Raw genomic sequence first — 20,805 nt, forward strand, 5'->3', positions numbered from 1 at the left:
TAACAACAAAGTGAATAATAGATAAACTGGATAAATACAAAAAACAAAGTAAATGTTAGTAAATATCAGATAAACACAGGATAGGTAAAAGCCGATCAATAATGAAGAGTGATGTCAGACAATGAAAAGAAAACTGAATCCAAAGACAAAGATTTAAGAGTTCTTATCTCAGCTATCCCTCTAATGATCTATGTGACCCTGGGTAAATCATGCTCTCTGGACCTCAGGACTTTGAGCCTGCTCTACTTTCTAACATGGGGAAGTGCTCATGTTACATACTTTGTGACACTCACTGGTGGGCTCTTTGCCTTCACTTAACTCTACTTTGCCTTTTAAAACCATTTTTATGTCAACTAACCCCAGATTCATATGTAAGTGGAGAAGACTTCCCTCTTTCCTTATTTCCTCCAGAAGAGCCAGACTATTCTAATCTTTGGGTAATTCCTTGATTTTAAGACTTTAATTGCTCTTAAATTACAGAGATCCCTGGGAATGGATAAACTTTAAAATTGTTAGAGATTCACATTTCAGTAAAATTGTGAAAGGAAAAAAGCAGCAAGATTTATCTTATAGTCCCCCTTATGCCCTGTAGTAGAGATTACCAGCTGTTTCCCAGCACCTGTTCTTCCCCAGTACCCATTTTATAACAGAATTCCTGATTTTCATCTGGGCACAAGTTTACCCACAATAGGGGCTACATTTCCCAGCCTACCTTGCAAGTAGGTATGATCATAAGATTAAGGTCTAGGCACTGTAATGTAAGAGCACTGGTGTATTAAAAGGGATGCTGTAATGCCCTTCTTCATTGTATCGTCCTTCCTGCCGGCTAGAATGTGGATATAAGAGATGGAGCTCCAGCAGTCATCTGGTGACCTTGGGAATGAAACTCACAGATGGTGGCCTAATTTCAAGCAAAGGTAAAGTGCTCTTCTGACTTTAGGAAGATAATCAGTTCCAGTCCAGTTTTGCTTGTTTAGTTGATCCCTGGCTAGCTTTTTTTTTTACTCCCTTCACCCACTTAAATAACCAACTAAGGCAGGAGAAACAGGACAGAACTAAGTTCCCCCAAACCTTTCACAACGTGTTTTTTTTCCCCACAATTCAATTTTCATGGGTTCTTCCACAAATAAAAGACATACGAAAAAACTGAGGAGGTAAATCATTGTAATAAAATTTTAAGAAGGGATGAACTTCTCAAATAATAGTAAATCTGAGAAGGTTCAACACTTGTAATATTTCAACATGTTCTGTGGTATCAGACTCTTTGAATTCTGAGAATTTCAGAAGGTGTTGATGATAGTATGAAAATTATAGGAAATTTTTTTGAAGAAAGACAAGCTCTAAGTAGCTGTGCATATTTTTATTATTAAATGCCAATAATTATACACATTTAAGTGTCAGTATTACTTTGTTGATACTTCTCTTGGAAAAAAATTATAAAGAAGTGCACCTTTACATAGATCTAAAAAAGATCTGCAGAAGGCTTATGTGTAATAAGCTATCAATAAACATATTGATATTGGTTTTTACTTTTTAATTTTATTTGCTATTAGCTAATTTAAATGAAATTGCTTGAAACCTCACATAACCAGTGCTCCCCTATGAGGGGAGCATTTTCAAATGTGTTTTCTGAGTAGCTATAAAAACTATTTACCTAGGTGATATCACATTCCATTCTCATTGATTGCAAGATTAGAAGACAGATCTTTGATTTCTTTAAAAAAAAGGCAAAAACAAAAACACAATCTAAAATTGGGACATTTTGAACATGGTAGTTTCCCAATGCATTGTTGTTGTTGCAATATTGAGTCAGTCTGTGAAGTTTTCGAGGTGTGTATTTTTGAAAAATTCTTTCACATAAAAAATTTTAAGGCAGTGTTTCTCTGTTTAAGGACAACTTGCATCAGAATTGCTAGAGTGTTTGTTTAAAATGCTAATTCCCAGACACCTCATCACTTCCAGTGAATCAGAATCTTTATGCATGCCTTGAGAATATGAATTTTAACACTCCCAAGAGATTTTCAAGCACATTTAAGTTTAAGAACCTCCGTTCTACTGCTTTGTCTAGTGCAATGAAGTTTCAAGCAGTTTTAAGTCATTACTTCCATGTCTCTGTCAGTATCAAGTTAATTCTTTTCCCATTCTGCCTCCAATTTTTGACCACACGTGAAAGGCGGGGATGATTACTGGACTGATTAACATTTACTCTTAAGGGGAAAAGAGAGTTTTTAGATCGGGACAGAGAATATGGATAGTCACACATATTTGTGAACTGAGGGGAAAAGATAAGTGTAATAAAAGTACAGTTCCGAGATTTCAAAACTATTTTTGAACTAGTCTGGAGGAGCATGATTGTAATGTAAGGCATGACTCTGTGTTAAAGAAAGGACAGTATAACTTAATAGAGCTCTCCTATCTTGCTCTGTGGTGGTGCTTCTAGGCTCTGGTGATGAATGTGTTCATTTTCCGTGACTTCCTCTGGGTAAATAACCCGGTGCCCTATCAGCTCTCCAGCCCTGGGCCAGCAGCGGCCGTGTGTGCGCACTAATGACGGTGGTAGGTGTCTGGGGGAGGGCCTGGGGAGGGGCTGCCCAGCACGATCGCGCCCCTGGCACTTCCTAAGAGACTCTCAGCTCTTTCTCTGCAGCTGGTACTTGAAGACTCCACACTCTCCCTCCAGAGAAAAGAAACCATCTATCTAAATTAGCTGTGCTCCCTCGTCCCTCGTTTCTCCCTCCGCCAGCCGCCACCCCCACCCCTTCCATTGTGTAGTGCGTTTAGCTTCCCTTCCTGCGTGAGACCTTAACCTCGTTTGTAGCAGGAGGGATTACTGAGAATTTCGGAACCTTGAGTTGCAATGGAGCTGTATGGAAAGGTAAGCAGAAGGGAGTTCCTCTGCATGCTCTGAGCGAAATCTCGCTTTGATGGACTTTAGTGTGTGTGTGTGTGTGTGTGTGTGTGTGTACGCGCGCGCGTGGGTGCCTTCTCAATGCAATTGTGTGAGTAAACCACTTTCTTTATGTGTGTGCCATTCATTCTCGTTCTCCCCCGCGTTTGGTGAATGAGATTGTAAAACCACCCCACTCTGCCTGTGGAAATGTATAAACTTTCCCGATTCAGGATGGGGAGGTGTAGGGCGGAGAGTTCCAGAACGCAGCGCAGGTTTGTTTAGATTGGGAATTAGCACAAGGTAGTGCGTTTCCTAACAAGAAAAGTCACAATCTAGCTTCGGAAAGCAATAGGTAGCAAAGAAAAATCTCCAGCTGAGATGAGCTGGGGTCACTTTTCGCCTGCACCTTGCGAAGAAATGGTCTGTGAGGCTGAGAGCAGCAACAACCGGGAGCGATTCCAAAAGAGAAGGGAGGCTCCGCGGCCGAGTCCAACAGGAGGAGCAGCCCGTTTTTTATGCTGGCTTGCCGGGAAATGTAGTTCAGGGCTCACCGATTTGCCGGAAAACTCAGCAGAGTCAGACTACAACTCCCAGGAGCACGCGGGGCTCCCAGCCAGTACGCGTGTGCGGCGCCAGGAAGGGACAGCTCCGGTGCTGATGTTGGAGCCGGTTAGCGAACCCCAAGAGTGCAGTGTGGAGCGTGAAGCGCGCGGGCTGTGCACGCTTGATCGGGCTCCCGGGCCAGCACTGTCTTAGCCAGGGAGAGAGGACACTTTGCGAACAATGAGACACGAAGCTCCCATGCAGGTGGGTCTATATAGAAAGTGTGGCCTCGGGAGGAATTGAGAGAGATGCTTTCTCCCTCGCTCCCAGCATAAACTGCGCCCGATCTAAGGGAAGGTCTTAGGCAGCCACCCGCGGGGATGCGGTTCTGACTTGGTCCAGGGAACAGAACTGGGTTCCTCTACGCTCCGCGGGGCTGTGACTGGGGATGTTTTGACGCGGGTAAGAGTATACATTATCTTCCTAGGCTCCACAAGGAGGATTATAGTGTCTAAAACGTAAACTTGAGCAAACAAAAGTCAGAGGAACATGCAGTCTCGTATTGGCATTGATTGTCCCTCCTGGCTTGCCTGGTTTGTGATCGCGGTGCAGACACACGGACTTATGGCGAGGTTCGGGGTTGCAAACTGTACTGGAGTCGGGATAGAGCGAATACCGCTTGGTTAAGAGCGCGCTAAGAAAGGAGAAGCCAGTGTTAGGGTCCCCATAGTCCTCTTTCTTCAGTTAGGGTCCTAGTAGTATCAACGGAAAAAGCAAACCCATTGGGGCTTGACTCTTCCCAGAAGTAAGCAAGCCTTTATCGCTGTCCACACAACTGGTTTACTGCTGCGTTTCAAAGACTATCCTCTGAGCTCTCCTGAGTAATGTGCCCATTTGTTGTCCGTTCCGATTCCCTATTTCTGTCACATTCTTATGTTTGCTTCCTTTGATTCCGGTGCAAAGGTGCCTCTGCCTAAGCACCTTGCTTAAGTTTTGTTTTTAAGTAAAGATGAGTGATGCTTTCTCCTTTGTATGTACAATCAGTTAACGCTAAACATCAGCCTGTGTTCATTACCAAGCAGAGTGATCCCATTGCGTAACAGAAAGGCACTTTATGAATGGGATTGAGAGGGGAATGGAACACACGTTTGGAACGTGTTTTCTCTTGAGAACCCAACCCTGCTACCAAATCCACCAATATAAATGTTTGACTAATTCGTGCTTAAACATTTTCCACAAAAATCAAGGGCTTTAAACGTATGCTTCAATTTACTTTTTATTTATGGTATGGGTTATGTATATTAAGGTATATGCTGACTGGACTGTTCAATGAAAAAAGGTCTGTAGAATTTAATTTGTTTGTTGAAGGATTATATAATAGAAGCTCTCGAATTACCTTATGAGTTATGGAAAATTTGATTTGTTCCAGAGAACATTGGCCCCTTTGTGAATCTTCTAATACCTCTGTTTGTGACTTAGTTTTTCATTATAGACCTGATGTGAAAAGAATCTGGACAGACAATAAAGGTACAGGCTGTTGCAATCAAGATATATTGGCTTATGATAATTTCCCACTACTAGAGGTACTGCCAGGAACCAACTGGCTAAATTAATCATATCTGATTACAAGTAAACATTGACAGTAGATTTTAAAAGTAGATTGTTAGTATTTAACATCAAACCCATATATGCGCTGAAGTGTTTATGTTAAAATAAATTTCTAACATATAAATCACACTGCATCTTTATTTTTATTTTCTTATAATAATTGATTAGAATGTTCAGAAGGGTCATTAAAATGTTACAGAACTGTATGAAATTAGTGCCTTAAGAACTATTTTAAATTATTTCATATCAACTTTGTAGTAGGCACTGTAATTCCATATTTTAGTCAGAACTTTAATGAATAATTAATATAAAAATAGGTAACAAAATTAATTTGCTTCTGGATGGACTTGTCATATTTAGGATGTATTTTATTCATTGGACTTGATTTTTGAAATTAAAAATTTCAATGCCCAAATGCTATCAAGAATAACATGTACATTAAAAAAAACTCAAAGACTATTTTCTGTAGTATATTTCATTTAAGCACATTTATTGATTCAATTTACCAAGTAAATTGTTATGGTGGCCCTCTCTCAATTACTGTCAGGTTTTCAAACATATATAATGATAGGAAGAATAAAAACTATAAACATGCTTTTTATATATATAGAAAGAATAAAAACTATAAATATGCTTTATATATATATATATATATATATATATATATATGTTTTTTAAGTGACAAGTAATGTCTCAGCACCTGTACTTCTGAATCATAAGCACATAATCACATTCCAGGTGATTTTGACATATGAAAATGCAATGAGATGAATAGTTGACTTTTTTTTTTCCATTTAAATACTGAACCACATCATCATTTAAAATACATACCCCTAAGTTTCCCCTTAGGTTTCTGGAAAATGAGTCACAAGCAAAACCTCAGTCTATAGTTTCATTATCCTAGGAGATTCTTTTCCCCATATAAAAATATTTAGTTCATTTATTCAGTGAAACAAAATGTGCTCTTTAATTGTTGATTTCCTAATTTATTTCATTTTCTTAAATCAAAGAATCCTTTAAAAATTCATGTCTTTTACAAAGTATTTATTGTGCCTATGTACATAGCTTGGTGCTCTGTTCAAGGTAGTTATCTTTGATATATGCAAATTTTCTGAAGAATATTTCTCTCTGAGTTGATGCAAAATGAGGGATAATAATTGTTTTATAGGGATTATTAAAATAATAAACAGTAATAGTCTTTGCTGTCTGTATTTCCTTTGCAACTAAATAGCCAGGAATAGCATTTGGTAAGTGTTCCAAATGATGGGTTAGAATTTTAATGCAGGAGATGGTCATTTCGTGTTTTTTCATTCAGTGCATCCATAAATCCTGAGGGCCAAATGAAATGGGGAATAGCAGCACTCATGACTTGAGGGCAAGACTCTCATGAACAAATTGTCATTTGATTCAGGAGCCAGGTTGAACAAATTCCAGTTTATCTAGTGCTTTGTGCCAAGCACTGTGCCTTGCATTCAGATCTCTCTGCGTGTGTGTGTGTGTGTGTGTGTGTGTGTGTGTGTGTGTAAAATATAAAACAGTCCTAGAGGTCACCATTATCCTAATTATGGGCAGATAACTAGAACATTTTAAGATTAAACAACTTTCCCAACATGGTAAATTCAAAATTCTGCCAGACTCTATAAAGCCCTTTTTCTTTCCTCTATTATTTTGGGTTCCTCAAGAAGACACAAAATGGTGGTGTAAAGGTTGAGGGCACCATTGATATAATTTGATTCATTCATTTGGTTCAGAAGAAAGAAAACTGTCTCTTCTGTTTATAAAATTATCTTGTATAAACTAAACCAAATATTTGAGAAGGGCCAATGTTTTAAAAATGGCTAGCTTTCTGTTTCCTGGGTTTGAATTTCTTGCAGGTTTGCTTACTCTCTTGCAGGACCAGTGGAATTCATTGTCTCTGTTTAAATGCTTATCTTCCATTTTGTCATCCACAAGCTTTCTGGGTCATCACATAAGTGCAGAGCCCTCTAACTATTTAGGAGACTTGAAAGGAAAACAACTACCCAAAGCATGGAGCAGAGTGCCAAAAAAGGTTATTTGGCTAAAAATTAGGAGGATTGAAGAAAGAATGTAAGTGTAGGCTGAAAATGAGGTTGAGGTGAAAACCACAATAGATATTAAATACAGCCATGCTATATAACAAAAACAACTTACAAAGAATCAGTCTAAATATCATTGTTTCATTTGGCTATGGAAGGTACATGGCAACCTTGCATCTTATTATTGTGGAATTTCTAACCACATCCAGCCTCTATGATGATCCCTTTATCTTTATAAGAAATGGAAGTTTAGTCCTCATCCCTTACAGAGACAGAGAAAAACTCTAGTTAACATTGGAGAAACAAGAACTTTTTTCTTACTCCATTTGAGCAAATTCCTCAAGTATCCACCTTTCTTCTGTAAAGGAAAGTGGAGGATAGAGAGGGGAATTACAGTAAAAATAAATTTCTGTGGTGTAAGAATGATTTTCCATTTTCATTTTTTTAGTCGAAGAGGTTGTGGTTTTATTACATGGCATTACCACAATTTTCCCCTGCCATTCTAAGCTTATATTGGAACTGCAGGTTCCTTTCCTGACCATCATATTCTAAGATGGAAATATATTTTTATGCTAAGGATTGAATTTTCCTGGGACTATTCTTACACCAAGGATACTCAACTTACTAAGTATAAACAGTTGTGCCACCTGAAAAAAATGTATTGGTTAAAGGTCGTCCAACAATTTCCCCCAATTTTCATTCATTAATTGGGTCCAGAGGTTCTAAAGGAACCCTCTTAATACCTCATAGTTTTTTACCATGCATACTATGACCTGTGAAGATGAAATCTTTTAGATTTATTTGGAATTATATAAATTTTTAGCATTTTTCATTTGTTTATTTACAGTTATTGAGATATTTCTATATGTTGAAATGTACAAATATTAAGTGAACAACTTGATGGATTTTAAAAAATTATTTATTTTTATTTTTTTAAAGTCTTTATTGAATTTGTTACAATATTGCTTCTACTTTATGTTTTGGTTTTTTGGCTGCAAGGCATGTGGGATCTTAGCTCCCGACCAGGGATTGAACCTTCACCCCCTGCATTGGAAGGCGAAGTCTTAACCACTGGACCTCCAGGGAAGTCCCAAATTTGATGAATTTTGATAAATGGGTACACCTGTGTAATACATACCACTATAAAGATGTAGAATATTTCCAATCAGCCCCCCAAATTCCTTCATTCATATTCTTTGTCCAGTTAATCTACCAATGCAATAAATTCTTGACTTTTTTCACCATAAATTAGTCCTGTTCTAGAATTCTTGATAGTTCTGGAAAACATACAAAATGAACATATTGCAGAATATACAGTGTGTACTCTTGAGTCTGGCTTATTTTGCTCAGTATAATGTGTAAGGGATTTATTCATGTTTTTGCGTGTATCAATAATTCATTTTGTTTTATTGATGCATATTATACTAGTGTATCAATCTACAACACTTTAAAAATCTATTTGTCTGTTGATGGACTTTGAGGTAATTTCATTTGGTGCTACTATAATGAAGGCTATAAACATTATCACATTGGTCTTTTTATGATAATGTGTTTTCATTTCTTATGGGTAAATACCTAGAAGTAGAGTCGTTGAGGTAAGGGTAAGTCTTTGTTTAAGTTTCTAGGAAACAGTCAAATCTCTAGCCAAAATGGTAGTGACATTTCACATTCTCACTGGCAATGTATGAACATTCTAGTGGCTTCACATCTTAACAGTGTCTGGTGTCAGTGGCCGTTTAAATTCTGGCCAGTTTAATGGGTGTTTATGGTATCTCATTGTGATCTGTATTTGCATTTTTCTGACGACAGTGATGTTTAGTATATTTGTATCTTTTAACTGGCCATTTGTGTATCTTCCTTTGTGTAGTGTCTGCTTAGCCTTTTATCCATTATCTGGGTTGCCGTTATGGTTTAGTTGCAGAAGATCTTTGTATAGGTTTTTTTTTTTTGACATCTGTTTGTTTATTTAGTTTTGAAACTAGTTCTTTGAATGTATTAAAATATTTTCTGCCTTGAATACTCATATCTTAATAGTGTCTTTTGATGAGTATTTTTATTTTGATGAAATTTAGGTTATTAATTATAGGTGGGGTCTATATTTGGACTCTATACTTTCTTTGATCTATTTGTCTTAACTATGTCCCAAGACCTTACTACATTTGTTATTTCTAGTAGTATTTTTTTAGATTCCTTAAGAATTTCCCCATAAATAATTGTATCATTTGCAAATAGAGACAGTTCTTTGTTACCAGTGACCTGCTTTTTTTATTTCCTATAACTTATTCCACAGGATAGGACAGCTAGTAAAATGTTTTATTTATTTATATTTATTTATTTTTTTCAATTGCCCAATTCATCACACCACAACCCCCACCCCCCACCGCTTTCCCCCCTTGATGTCCATACGTTTGTTCTCTACATCTGTTTCTCAATTTCTGCAAACCAGTTCATCTGTACCATTTTTCTAGATTCCACATATGTGTTAATATACAATATTTGTTTTTCTCTTTCTGACTTACTTCACTCTGTATGACAGTCTCTATGTCCATCCACGTCTCTGCAAATGACCCAGTTTCGTTCCTTTTTATGGCTGAGTAATATTCCATTGTATATATGTACCACATCTTCTTTATCCATTCGTCTGTTGATGGGCATTTAGGTTGCTTCCATGACCTGGCTATTGTAAACAGTAATGCAGTGAACATTGGGGTGCATGTGTCTTTTTTTTTTTTTTTCGGTACGCGGGACTCTTGCTGTTGTTGCCTCTTCCGTTGCAGAGCACAGGCTCTGGACACGCAGGCTCTGTGGCCATGGCTCATGGGTCCAGCCGCTCCGTGGCATGTGGGATCTTCCCAGACCAGGGCACGAACCCGCATCCCTTGCATCAGTAGGTGGACTCTCAACCACTGCGCCACCAGGGAAGCTCCCCAACACCACTTATTGAAGAGACTGTCTCATCTCCATTGTATATCCTTGCCTCCTTTGTCATAGATTAGTTGACCCATAGATGAGTTTATCTCTGGGCTTTCTATCCTGTTCCATTGATCTGTATTTCTGTTTTTGTTCCAGTACCATATTATCTTGATTACTGTAGCTTTGAAGTATAGTGTGAAGTCAGGGAGTCTGATTCCTCCAGCTCCGTTTTTTTCCCTCAAGACTGCTTTGGCTATTCGGGGTCTTTTGTGTCTCCATACAAATTTTAAGATTTTTTCTTCTAGTTCTGTAAAAAATGCCATTGGTAATTTGATAGGGATTGCATTGAATCTGTACATTGCTTTGTGTAGTGTAGTCAGTTTCACAATATTGATTCTTCCAATCCAAGAACATGGTATATCTCTCGATATGTTGGTATCATCTTTAATTTCATTCAACAGTGTCTTATAGTTTTCTGCATACAGGTCTTATATCTCCCTAGGTAGGTTTATTCCTAGGTATTTTATTCTTTTTGTTGCAGTGGTAAATGGGAGGGTTTCCTTAATTTCTCTTTCAGATTTTTCATCATTAGTGTATAGGGATGCAAGAGATTTCTGTGCATTAATTTTGTATCCTGCAACTTTACCAAATTCGTTGATTAGCTCTAGTAGTTTTCTGGTGGTATCTTTAGGATTCTCTGTGTATAGTATCATGTCATCTGCAAACAGTGACAGTTTTACTTCTTTTCCAATTTGTATTCCTTTTATTTCTTTTGCTTCTCTGATTGCTGTGGTTAAGTTTTCCAATACTATGGTTGAATAATAGTGGTGAGAGTGGACATCCTTGTCTTGTTCCTGATCTTAGAGGAAATGCTTTCACATTTTCACCATTGAGAATGATGTTTGCTGTGGGTTTGTCAGATATGGCCTTTATCATGTTGAAGTAGGTTCCCTCTTTGCCCACTTTCTGGAGAGTTTTTATGATAAATGGGTGTTGAAATTTGTCTAAAGATTTTTCTGCATCTATTGAGATGATCATATGGTTTTTATTCTTCAATTTGTTAATATGGTGTATCACATTGATTGACTTGAGTATATTGAAGAATCCTTGCCTCTCTGGGATAAATCCCACTTGATCATGGTGCATGATCCTTTTAATGTGTTGTTGGATTCTGTTTGCTAGTATTTTGTTGAGGATTTTTGCATCTATATTCATCAGTGATATTGGTCTGTAATTTTCTTTTTTTTGTAGTATCTTTGTCTGGTTTTGGTATCAGGGTGATGGTGGCCTCATAGAATGAGTTTGGGAGTGTTCCTTCCTCTGCAATTTTTTGGAAGAATTTGAGAATGATGGGTGTTAGCTCTTCTCTAAATGTTTGATAGAATTCACCTGTGAAGCCCTCTGGTCCTGGACTTTTGTTTTTTGGAAGATTTTTAATCACAGTTTCAATTTCATTCCTTGTGGTTTGTCTGTTCATATTTTCTATTTCTTCCTGGTTCAGTCTTGGAAGGTTATACCTTTCTAAGAATTTGTCCGTTTCTTCCAGGTTGTCCATTTTATTGGTATAGAGTTGTTTGTAGTAGTCTGTTAGGATGCTTTGTATTCCTGTGGTGTCTGTTGTAACTTCTCCTTTTTCATTTCTAGTTTTATTGATTTGAGTCCTCTCCCTCTTTTTCATGATGAGTCTGGCTAATGGTTTATCAAGTTTGTTTATCTTCTCAAAGAACCAGCTTTTAGTTTTATTGATCTTTGCTATTGTTTTCTTTGTTTGTATTTCATTTATTTCTGCTCTGATCTTTATGATTTCTTTCATTCTGCTAACTTAAGGTTTTGTTTGTTCTTCTTTCTCTAGTTGCTTTAGGTGTAATGTTAGATTGTTTATTTGAGCTTTCTCTTGTTTCTTGAGGTAGGCTTGTATAGCTATAAACTTCCCTCTTAGAACTGCTTTTGCTGCATCCCATAGGTTTTGGATTGTTGTTTTCTCATTGTCATTTGTCTCTAGGTATTTTTTGATTTTCTCTTTGATTGCTTCAGTGATCTCTTGGTTATTTAGTAACGTATTGTTTAGCCTCCATGTGTTTGTGTTTTTTACATTTTTTCCATGTAATTGATTTCTAATCTCATAGCATTGTGGTCAGAAAAGATCCTTGATATAATTTCAATTTTCTTAAATTTACTGATGCTTGATTTGTGACCCAAGATGTGATCTATCCTGGAGAATGTTCTGAGCGCAATTGAGGAGAAAAAGTAATCTGCTGTTTTTGGATGGAATGTCATATAAATATCAATTAAATCTATCTGGTCTACTGTGTCATTTAAAGCTTGTGTTTCCTTATTAATTTTCTGTTTGGTGATCTGTCCATTGGTGTAAGTGGGATGTTAAAGTCCCCACTATTATTGTGTTACTGTTGATTTCTGCTTTTATAGCTGGTAGAAGTTGCCCTATGTATTGTGGTGTTCCTATGTTGGGTGCATATATATTTATAATTGTTATATTTTCTTGTTGGATTGCTCCCTTGATCATTACATAGTGTCCTTCCTTGTCTCTTGTAACGTTCTTCATTTTAAAGCCTATTTTATCTGACATGAGTATTGCTACTCCAGCTTTCTTTTGATTTCCATTTGCATGGAATATCTTTTTCCATCCCCTCACTTTCAGTCTATATGTGTCCCTTGGTCTGAAGTGGGTCTCTTGAAGACAGCATATATATGGGTCTTGTTTTTGTATCCATTCAGCAAGCCTGTGTCTTTTGGATGGAGCATTTAATCTATTCACGTTTAAGGTAATTATCGATATGTATGTTCCTATTACCATTTTCTTAATCGTTTTGGGTTTGTTTTTGTATGTCCTTTTCTTCTCTTGTGTTTCCCACTTAGAGAATTCCTTTAGCATTTGTTGTAGAGCTGGTTTGGTGGTGCTGAATTCTCTTAGCTTTTGCCTGTCTGTAAAGCTTTTGATTTCTCCGTCAAATCTGAATGAGATCTTTGCTGGGTAGCGTAATCTTGGTTGTAGGTTCTTCCCTTTCCTCACTTTAAGTATATCATGCCACTCCCTTCTGGCATGTAGAGTTTCTGCTGAGAACTCAGCTGTTAACCTTATGGGAGTTCCCTTGTATGTTATTTGTTGTTTTTCCCTTGCTCCTTTCAATAAGTTTTCTTTGTCTTTAACTTTTGCCAATTTGATTACTATGTGTCTTGGCATGTTTCTCCTTGGGTTTATCCTGTATGGGACTCAGTGCGCTTCCTGGACTTCAGTGGCTATTTCCTTTCCCATGTTAGGGAAGTTTGCGACTATAATCTCTTCAAAGATTTTCTCTGGTCCTTTCTCTCTCTGTTCTCCTTCTGGGACCCCTATAATGCGAATGTTGTTGCATTTAATGTTGTCCCAGAGGTCTCTTGGTCTGTCTTCATTTCTTTTCATTCCTCTTTCTTTATTCTGTTCTGCAGCAGCGAATTTCACCATTCTGTCTTCCAGGTCACTTATCCGTTCTTCTGCCTCTGTTATTCTGCTATTGATTCCTTCTAGTATATTTTTCATTTCAGTTATTGTATTGTTCATCTTTGTTTGTTTGTTCTTTAATTCTTCTAGGTCTTTGTTAAACATTTCTTGCATCTTCTCCATCTTTGCCTCCATTCTTTTTCTGTGGTCCTAGATGATCTTCACTATCATTATTCTGAATTCTTTTTCTGGAAGATTGCCTATCTCCATTTTATTTAGTTGTTTTTCTGGGGTTTTATCTGGTTCCTTCATCTGGTACATAGCCCTCTGCCTTTTCATCTTGTCTATCTTTCTGTGAATGTGGTTTTTGTTCCACAGGCTGCAGGATTGTAGTTCTTCTTGCTTCTTCTGTCTGCCCTCTGGTGGGTGAGGCTATCTAAGAGGCTTGTGGAAGTTTCCTAATGGGAGGTACTGGTGGTGGGTAGAGCTGGCTGTTGCTCTGGTGGGCAGAGCTCAATAAAACTTTAATCCTCTTGTCTGCTGATGGGTGGGCCTGGCTTCCCTTGCTGTTGCTTGTTTGGCCTGAGGCAACCCAACATTGGAGCCTACCCGGGCTCTTTGGTGGGGCTAATTACAGACTCTGGGAGGGCTCAGGCCAAGGGGTACTTCCCAGAACTTCTGCTTCCAGTGTCCTTGTCCCTTGGTGAACTACTGCTGCCCCCCGCCTCTGAAGGAGACCCTCCAGCACTAGCAGGTAGGTCTGGTTCGGTCTCCTCTGGGGTCACTGCTCCTTTCCCTGGGTCCCAGTGCGCACACTCTTTGTGCGTGCCCTCCAAGAATGGAGTCTCTGTTCCCCCTAGTCCTGCCAATGTCCTGCAGTCAAATCTCATTAGCCTTCAAAGTCTGATTCTCTAGGAATTCCTCGTCCCATTGGCAGAAGCCTGACATGTGGCTCAGAACCTTCAGTCCACTGGGTAGACTTCTGTGGTATAAGTGTTCTCCAGTTTGTGAGTCACCCACCCAGCAGTTATGGGATTTGATTTTATTGTGACAGCGTCCCTCCTTCCATCACATTGAAGCTTCTCCTTTGTCTTTGGATGTGGGGTATCTTTTTTGGTGAGTTCCAGTGTCTTCCTGTTGATGATTGTTCAGCAGTTAGTTGTGATTCTGGTGTTCTCAGAAGAGGGAGTAGTAAAATGTTGAGTAGAAGTGATGAGCAGACATTCTTTTCTTATTCCCAATCTTAGCGGAAAGCCATCTTTCACCATTAAGTATGAAGTTAGCTATAATTGGCTTTTTGTTGTTGTTGTTTTTATTATAGATATCCTTATCATACAGAAGGTATTTGTTTTGATTCCTAGTTTGCTAAGAATATTTGTTTTTAAAATAAATGGTTGCTGAATTTTGTCAATACATTTTCTGCATCTGTTGGGGTGATCACATGGTTTATCTCCTTTATTCTATTGGATTACACTGATTGATTTTTATTTTATGTAACATTACTTAGATAAACCCCAGTTAGTCATGATGTACTGTCTGGATTCAATTTGACTATATTTTGTTGAAGATTTTTGCATTTAAGTTCATGATGGATATTGATATATGATTTTCTTTTAATGCTTTTATGAGGTTATAATGTAGGAGTTATGGAAACTGTATAAAACAAGTGAGAAGTGTTCTTTTTCCCTCTACTTTTTGAATGATTTTGGTGTGTAAGATCGATATATTTTGTTCTTGAATGTGTTAGGTAGAGTTTATCAATGAAGCTATTAGGGCCTGGAGTTTTCTTTGTGGACATTTTTTTTTTAACAAATGCAACTTTTTTGATATACAAATATCTCTATCTTCCAGCTGTCTACTCTATCTATCTATTTATCTGTCTCCTTTTAGTATATTGTGGTAAGCAGAATAGCCTTCTCCCTAACTCCTTGCAGAGATGTCTGCCTAATCCCTGGAACATATGAGTAAATTATGTTACACAACACAAAGGCCTTTGCAGATGTAATTAATGTTATGGACTTTGAAATAAGGAGATTAACCTGGATTTTCAGGTGAGTCCAGTATAATGACATCAATCATTATATTGCTTGAGTCAGAGAGATGTGGCAGAAGGGGAAGTCAAAGATTTGAAGCATGAGGATTGTTGGTTTAAAGATGAAGAAGGCTATATGTCAAGGAAATAGGGACCTCAGTCCTATAACCACAAGCAACTGAATTCTGCCAACAGCCTGAAAAAGCTTGGAAGTGGAATCTTCCCCAGAACCTTCAGGTAGGAACCCAGCCCAGCTGGCACATTGATTTTGGGCTTGTAATGCCTTAGCAATATGAGCAGAGGACCTAGCTGGGTTACACTGGGTCTAGATTTCTGACTCGGTAAATAATAACTGGGTGTTGTTTTAAACATCCATTATGGCAGCAGTAGAAAATTAATTATACATATATAAAATTTCCTATTTCATCTTCGGTCAGTTTTGGTAAATTATGTTTTTCACCAAATTTTTCAAATTTATTGACATAAAATTGTTCAAAGTATTTTTATTACCTTTTAATTTCTTTAGGATCTATAATGATATCCCCTCATTCATTCCTATTATTGATAATATGAATCCTCTCTCTCTCTCTTCCTCCCTCCCTCCCTCCCTCCCTCTCACCAGTCTTACTAGATATTTATCCATATTATTAATGTCTTCAAATAACCAACTTTTGCCTTTGTTAACTTTTTTGTTGTTTATTTTGTATTGTATTGACTTGGGCTTTTAGAAAACAACTGTGTTCCTTGTATAATACTTTAGTATAACCTTTTTGTTTATCAGGCTTAAATTATTGATTTAGAAATTTAGATCACTGAGTTTAAATGTTTCTTTTTAAAGAATAAACATAGTATTTACAAAGATAAATCTTTACTACTTTAGTAGTTGACTCCCCCAAATTTCTGAATATAGTATTTGCATTATATTTTATTTCAAACTATTTGCTTCTTTTCTTGTGGTGTTTTCCTTAATTAATGGGTTTAGAGGTATGTTGTTTAATTTCCAGATACCTGGGTATTTTTCAAATATTTTATTGATACTGATGTCTAATTAAATTCTCTTGCTACCAGAGAACATATTCTTTGTTTTTGTTTTTTTTTGTGGTACGTGGGCCTCTCACTTTTGTAGCCTCTCCCGTTGCGGACAACAGGCTCCAGATGCGCAGGCTCAGCAGCCATGGCTCATGGGCCTAGCCACTCTGCGGCATGTGGGATCTTTCCAGACCGGGGCACGAACCCGTGTCCCCTGCATTGACAGGCGGACTCTCAACCACTGCGCCACTAGGGAAGCCCCAGAGAACATATCTTTAAGATTTCATTCTTTTGAAAGTTTTTAGACTTGTTTTCAGGCTAGTGTCTGGTCTAACTTCATGAACATTTCATGTGCACTGTGAATGCTGCATGCAGCATTTGTAACGTATAGTTGTCTGTAAACATCAATTAGCTCATGGTTTTGTGTGGTGTTGCTAAGATCATCTATAACCTTAGTGATTTTGGTCTAGTTATTCTATAAATTACTGAGAAAAAGGTTTTAAAATCTCCAACTATGGTAATCAATCTTTCCATTTTTTTAGTTCTTTCAGTTTTGCTTTATATATTTTGAACTCCTTTATTAGGTAAACACACATTTGTAATTGTTGTGTCTTCCTGAAAATTTTTCCTTTTTATTATTATGAAATGTCCTTTTTTATTTTTGGCAGTGCTCCTTGTCTTAAAGTCTATTTACTCCATATTAATACAGACACTCTTGCTTTCTTAATAGTGTTCTCATGCTATATATATATATATATACACATACACATGTATATGCCTGTATATATATGTATATATACTATATTCCTTAAAGCTTTAACTCTGCAGAAACAATATGCCTTTTTCAACACCAGCATGTTTGAGATTGGTTTGAAGCATTATGTCAGTTTTATTGGGGTCATGAAACACTCTTCTGTCCACTAAACAATGAAACCATAAGAGTGAATGTACTAGGTCTTCAGTTGCCTAGTGACTGGTAAAAAGTCAGGGTTGGTAGTTCCCTGATGAACTCTTCAGTAAGCTGATTGGATTGGGTCTAGCATTAGGAATTTAGCTCTAGCAGGCCTAAAAGAGTCTCATTTTGTGCCTACTTGGCCTCCTAACTGAGAAAACCCTGGAACCGTAGTCACTTTGCTCCTACACTGTCAACTTTTCATGGTCTGGGAACCCAAATCATAATGTAACTTTAAGAGGTGAGGCACTGATCCTCTCATCATGAGTCTACCTGCTTTTAGTTTAATTACTTGTTAGTTGTCCAGAGTGGCTCAGATGCATGCCTGAGTCTCATGAGCTAGAGACTCTTGCTAGTCAACACAGTGAGTGATTCCTGCTAAAATAGCCATAGCTTGAAGAGCCTTAAAGATCTTGAGGAAAGAGCATGTTAAGTACCGATTAGCAAAATATGACTCCCACGTGACACTTATATATGGTGTTCACAGTAAAAGACAGTTTTTCTTTTGAATGTTTGATTCACCGAACACCTGTCTGAGTAGCAGGACTGATGAAAGGGGACAATGGAAACACAGCACACCTGTGCATGTGAACATTCTTTTGTAAGTGTGCTTGGGCGGGCTTGTTCTTTGTAGTAAATAATAGTAGCAGTAGCTTTTGAATGAGAAGTAGGGACAATTATAACTAGAAAAGTGGCTCTGTAAGTCATTCCAGTTGCACAGTCTGGAAACACAAACATGTAGACTGCTAGCCCACCGAGCTCCTCAAGAATGGTCCCGATAGTCCCTTTATCTCATAAATGTGTGGACCATGGGGTGTTTGCCCCTGTACATGACCTACCTTGATGACTGGAAGAGGGGAAGAGAAATGTTGAGATTTAGAAGGAATGTATAGCAAATCCCTGGAGGCATTTTTCAAGGACTTAAATATTTAAAATTCATGTGAAATATTTTTTAAATGTTTAATGTTCTAAAAATGTTTAATGATGAAATTTTGGGGGGAAACACATGTTAATATTAAAATATAGTTTTTTCGTCCCACTGGGGATTTTTAGAGTATTTTACTACGTGTTTTTAAGAGAGGTTTTCCTTATACCACATAGTACTGGGTACGTCTACTGTTTAATTTTTATTTTCTTCTCAGGAAGAGATATTCTTCATTTTGTGGTTTCAGTTTAGACACTGGCCTCCTATAGATGTTGGGTGCTTTCTTATGGAGTGGAGGGAAGAAAAATCTAATTGTGTGTTATTTTTATTTTTTTTTATTTTTAATTTTTTTGTGGTAGGCAGGCCTCTCACCACTGTGGCCTCTCCCGTTGCGCAGCGCAGGCTTAGCGGCCATGGCTCACGAGCCCAGCTGCTCCGCGGCATGTGGGATCTTCCCGTACCGGGGCACGAACCCGCGTCGCCTGCATCAGCAGGCGGACTTTCAACCACTGCACCACCAGGGAAGCCCTTGTGTGTTATTTTTAAAAATGACTAATGAAGAAAGGCAGGGCCACGCACCACAGAGCTGAGTAGAGCAGAGTTGTGTGTGCTGTGAGAACGGGATTGCTACCTCTCACTAGGCTGTACTTCCTCCGAGTCTGATGGGGAGCTCACAATGAGTATCACTGGTCCTCAGAAGGTCTGGCTCCTACCAGGGCAGAGATAATACATTTCTCAGAATCCAGCTTGTCTGTGCAGGCTGAGCATTTTAGGGTATAGACCCTCTGTGCTGAGCCAACATTCTGGTGAGATCAGCTGTCCCCATCAGTGGAAGGGGTGACTGGTGAAGACCACAGCTGGTAGAGAGCACTAAGATTCCATTTCCTGTCCCACAGATCCGGACTTAAATGTCAGGTTGCTCAGTCTCCTCGTATGTACGTCCCTGAGACCTTGACAGCAGACACCTGCCCTGGATTCCCTGCGGACATTTGTTAATCCAATAAATTCCAAACGTGACTGGTCAAAAGAGTCACAAGGGGAGCTTTAACAATTTAGATACCTGACCCCACCTTGAATATTCTAATTTTGCAGAATTCAGGTGGAGTTTCCCAGGTTTGGAAATCTTGAATCTAGTGAAGATTTAGTTTTGTATTCCTGAATAAAAATATATCCAGCTCTAGAGAGCGGATATTTGAGAACACAATGTCTGGTATTTCTTGCTACCAAGAAATGATGAGAAAGCATATGCATATTTTATCCATATTCATGAGAAACGTTTTAAAGGATTCTTTACATTTCGTTGCTAAGAGAGAGGCTCTTTCATTTTTATAAATTGACATCTGCATATAGGAAGTGTGAAGGCCAAGAATGTTTGATGACTTTTATATTTTAAACTTAATTTTGTTTTAAAGAAGTCGTACTTGGGGAAGATGGTTGCTTGTCTCTACAGGGTCAGAGAGAGATGTGGGACTTGGATTTTCAGCTAGTCCTCCTGTTTGCATGCCCTAGAAACACCTCGCGTGACCAACATCTCAGCTTGCTTGTTTTAACACTGAAAGTTCTGCTGTGTACCATGAAACCCCACAGTCCTTGGCAAATGAGGAAAGTTGGTCACTCTAGCCACACCCCATGATCAAGACACTTGATGTCTCCAATCCCAAGGCCATCCCAGGTTCTTCAGGGTAAGGGCTTTTGTGGACTTCCCTTGCAGGCCTAGGATCCCCCTTTCCCCAGTCATGCACTTCCAAATCCCAGACTTTTGTTGACCTTTCTTTTCTACTTTTCTTTGTCTATCTGGAATTTTACTTTTGTGAATACCCTTTGCCATTATTTTAGAGAGGTATTAGCAAATGCCGGAAATGACCATCATGTATGCAAGATACTATTTATTTATTTATTTATTTATTTATTGTGGGCTTAAAAATTTTTTATTTCTATTGAGATAGAATTGAAATATAACATTGTGTAGGCTTAAGGTGTGCAACACTTTGATTTGATATGTTTATATATTACAGTATGGTCACCACCGTTGTGTTAGCTAACACCTCTATTTTATCACATAATTATCATTTCTTTTACATGGTGGAAACAATTAAGTTCCAGTCTCTTAAAGACTTTGAAGTTCATAATTCAGTATTGTTGTCTATAATGATATTGTGGACTTTGATGATTTATCAAATTCCACATCAGAAATTAGGTTAAACTTTACCTAATACCTACTCTAAGGCCCTATAAGAAGAGAGCTTCCCCATAATTATTAGAAGTTAGTTCCTGGAGCTCCCTTTCTTTTATTTTCAAATTTATTTTATTGAACTATAATAGATTTACAATATTGTGTTAATTTCTGCTGTACAGCAAAGTGATTCAATTATACATATATATATTCTTTTTCATATTCTTTTCCATTTTGGTTTTTA

General features: G+C 37.9%; 1 protein-coding gene across 1 annotated transcript in view; it reads left to right on the top strand.

Moving 5' to 3' along the window:
* Positions 1 to 3,673: 3,673 nt before the first annotated feature.
* RAB3C (RAB3C, member RAS oncogene family) overlaps positions 3,674 to 20,805 on the top strand; it is a gene marked incomplete at both ends in the record, with an annotated part of 317,859 nt that continues 300,727 nt past the window's right edge. Inside the window, one exon of the mRNA XM_081233553.1 lies at positions 3,674 to 3,697. Coding sequence (XP_081089679.1) covers positions 3,674 to 3,697 — 24 coding nt within the window. The remainder of the gene's footprint in view (positions 3,698 to 20,805) is intronic.

The sequence above is a fragment of the Mesoplodon bidens genome (assembly GCF_964165515.1).
Source record: "Mesoplodon bidens genome assembly, chromosome: 4".
In the NCBI taxonomy this organism is placed as follows: domain Eukaryota; kingdom Metazoa; phylum Chordata; class Mammalia; order Artiodactyla; family Ziphiidae; genus Mesoplodon; species Mesoplodon bidens.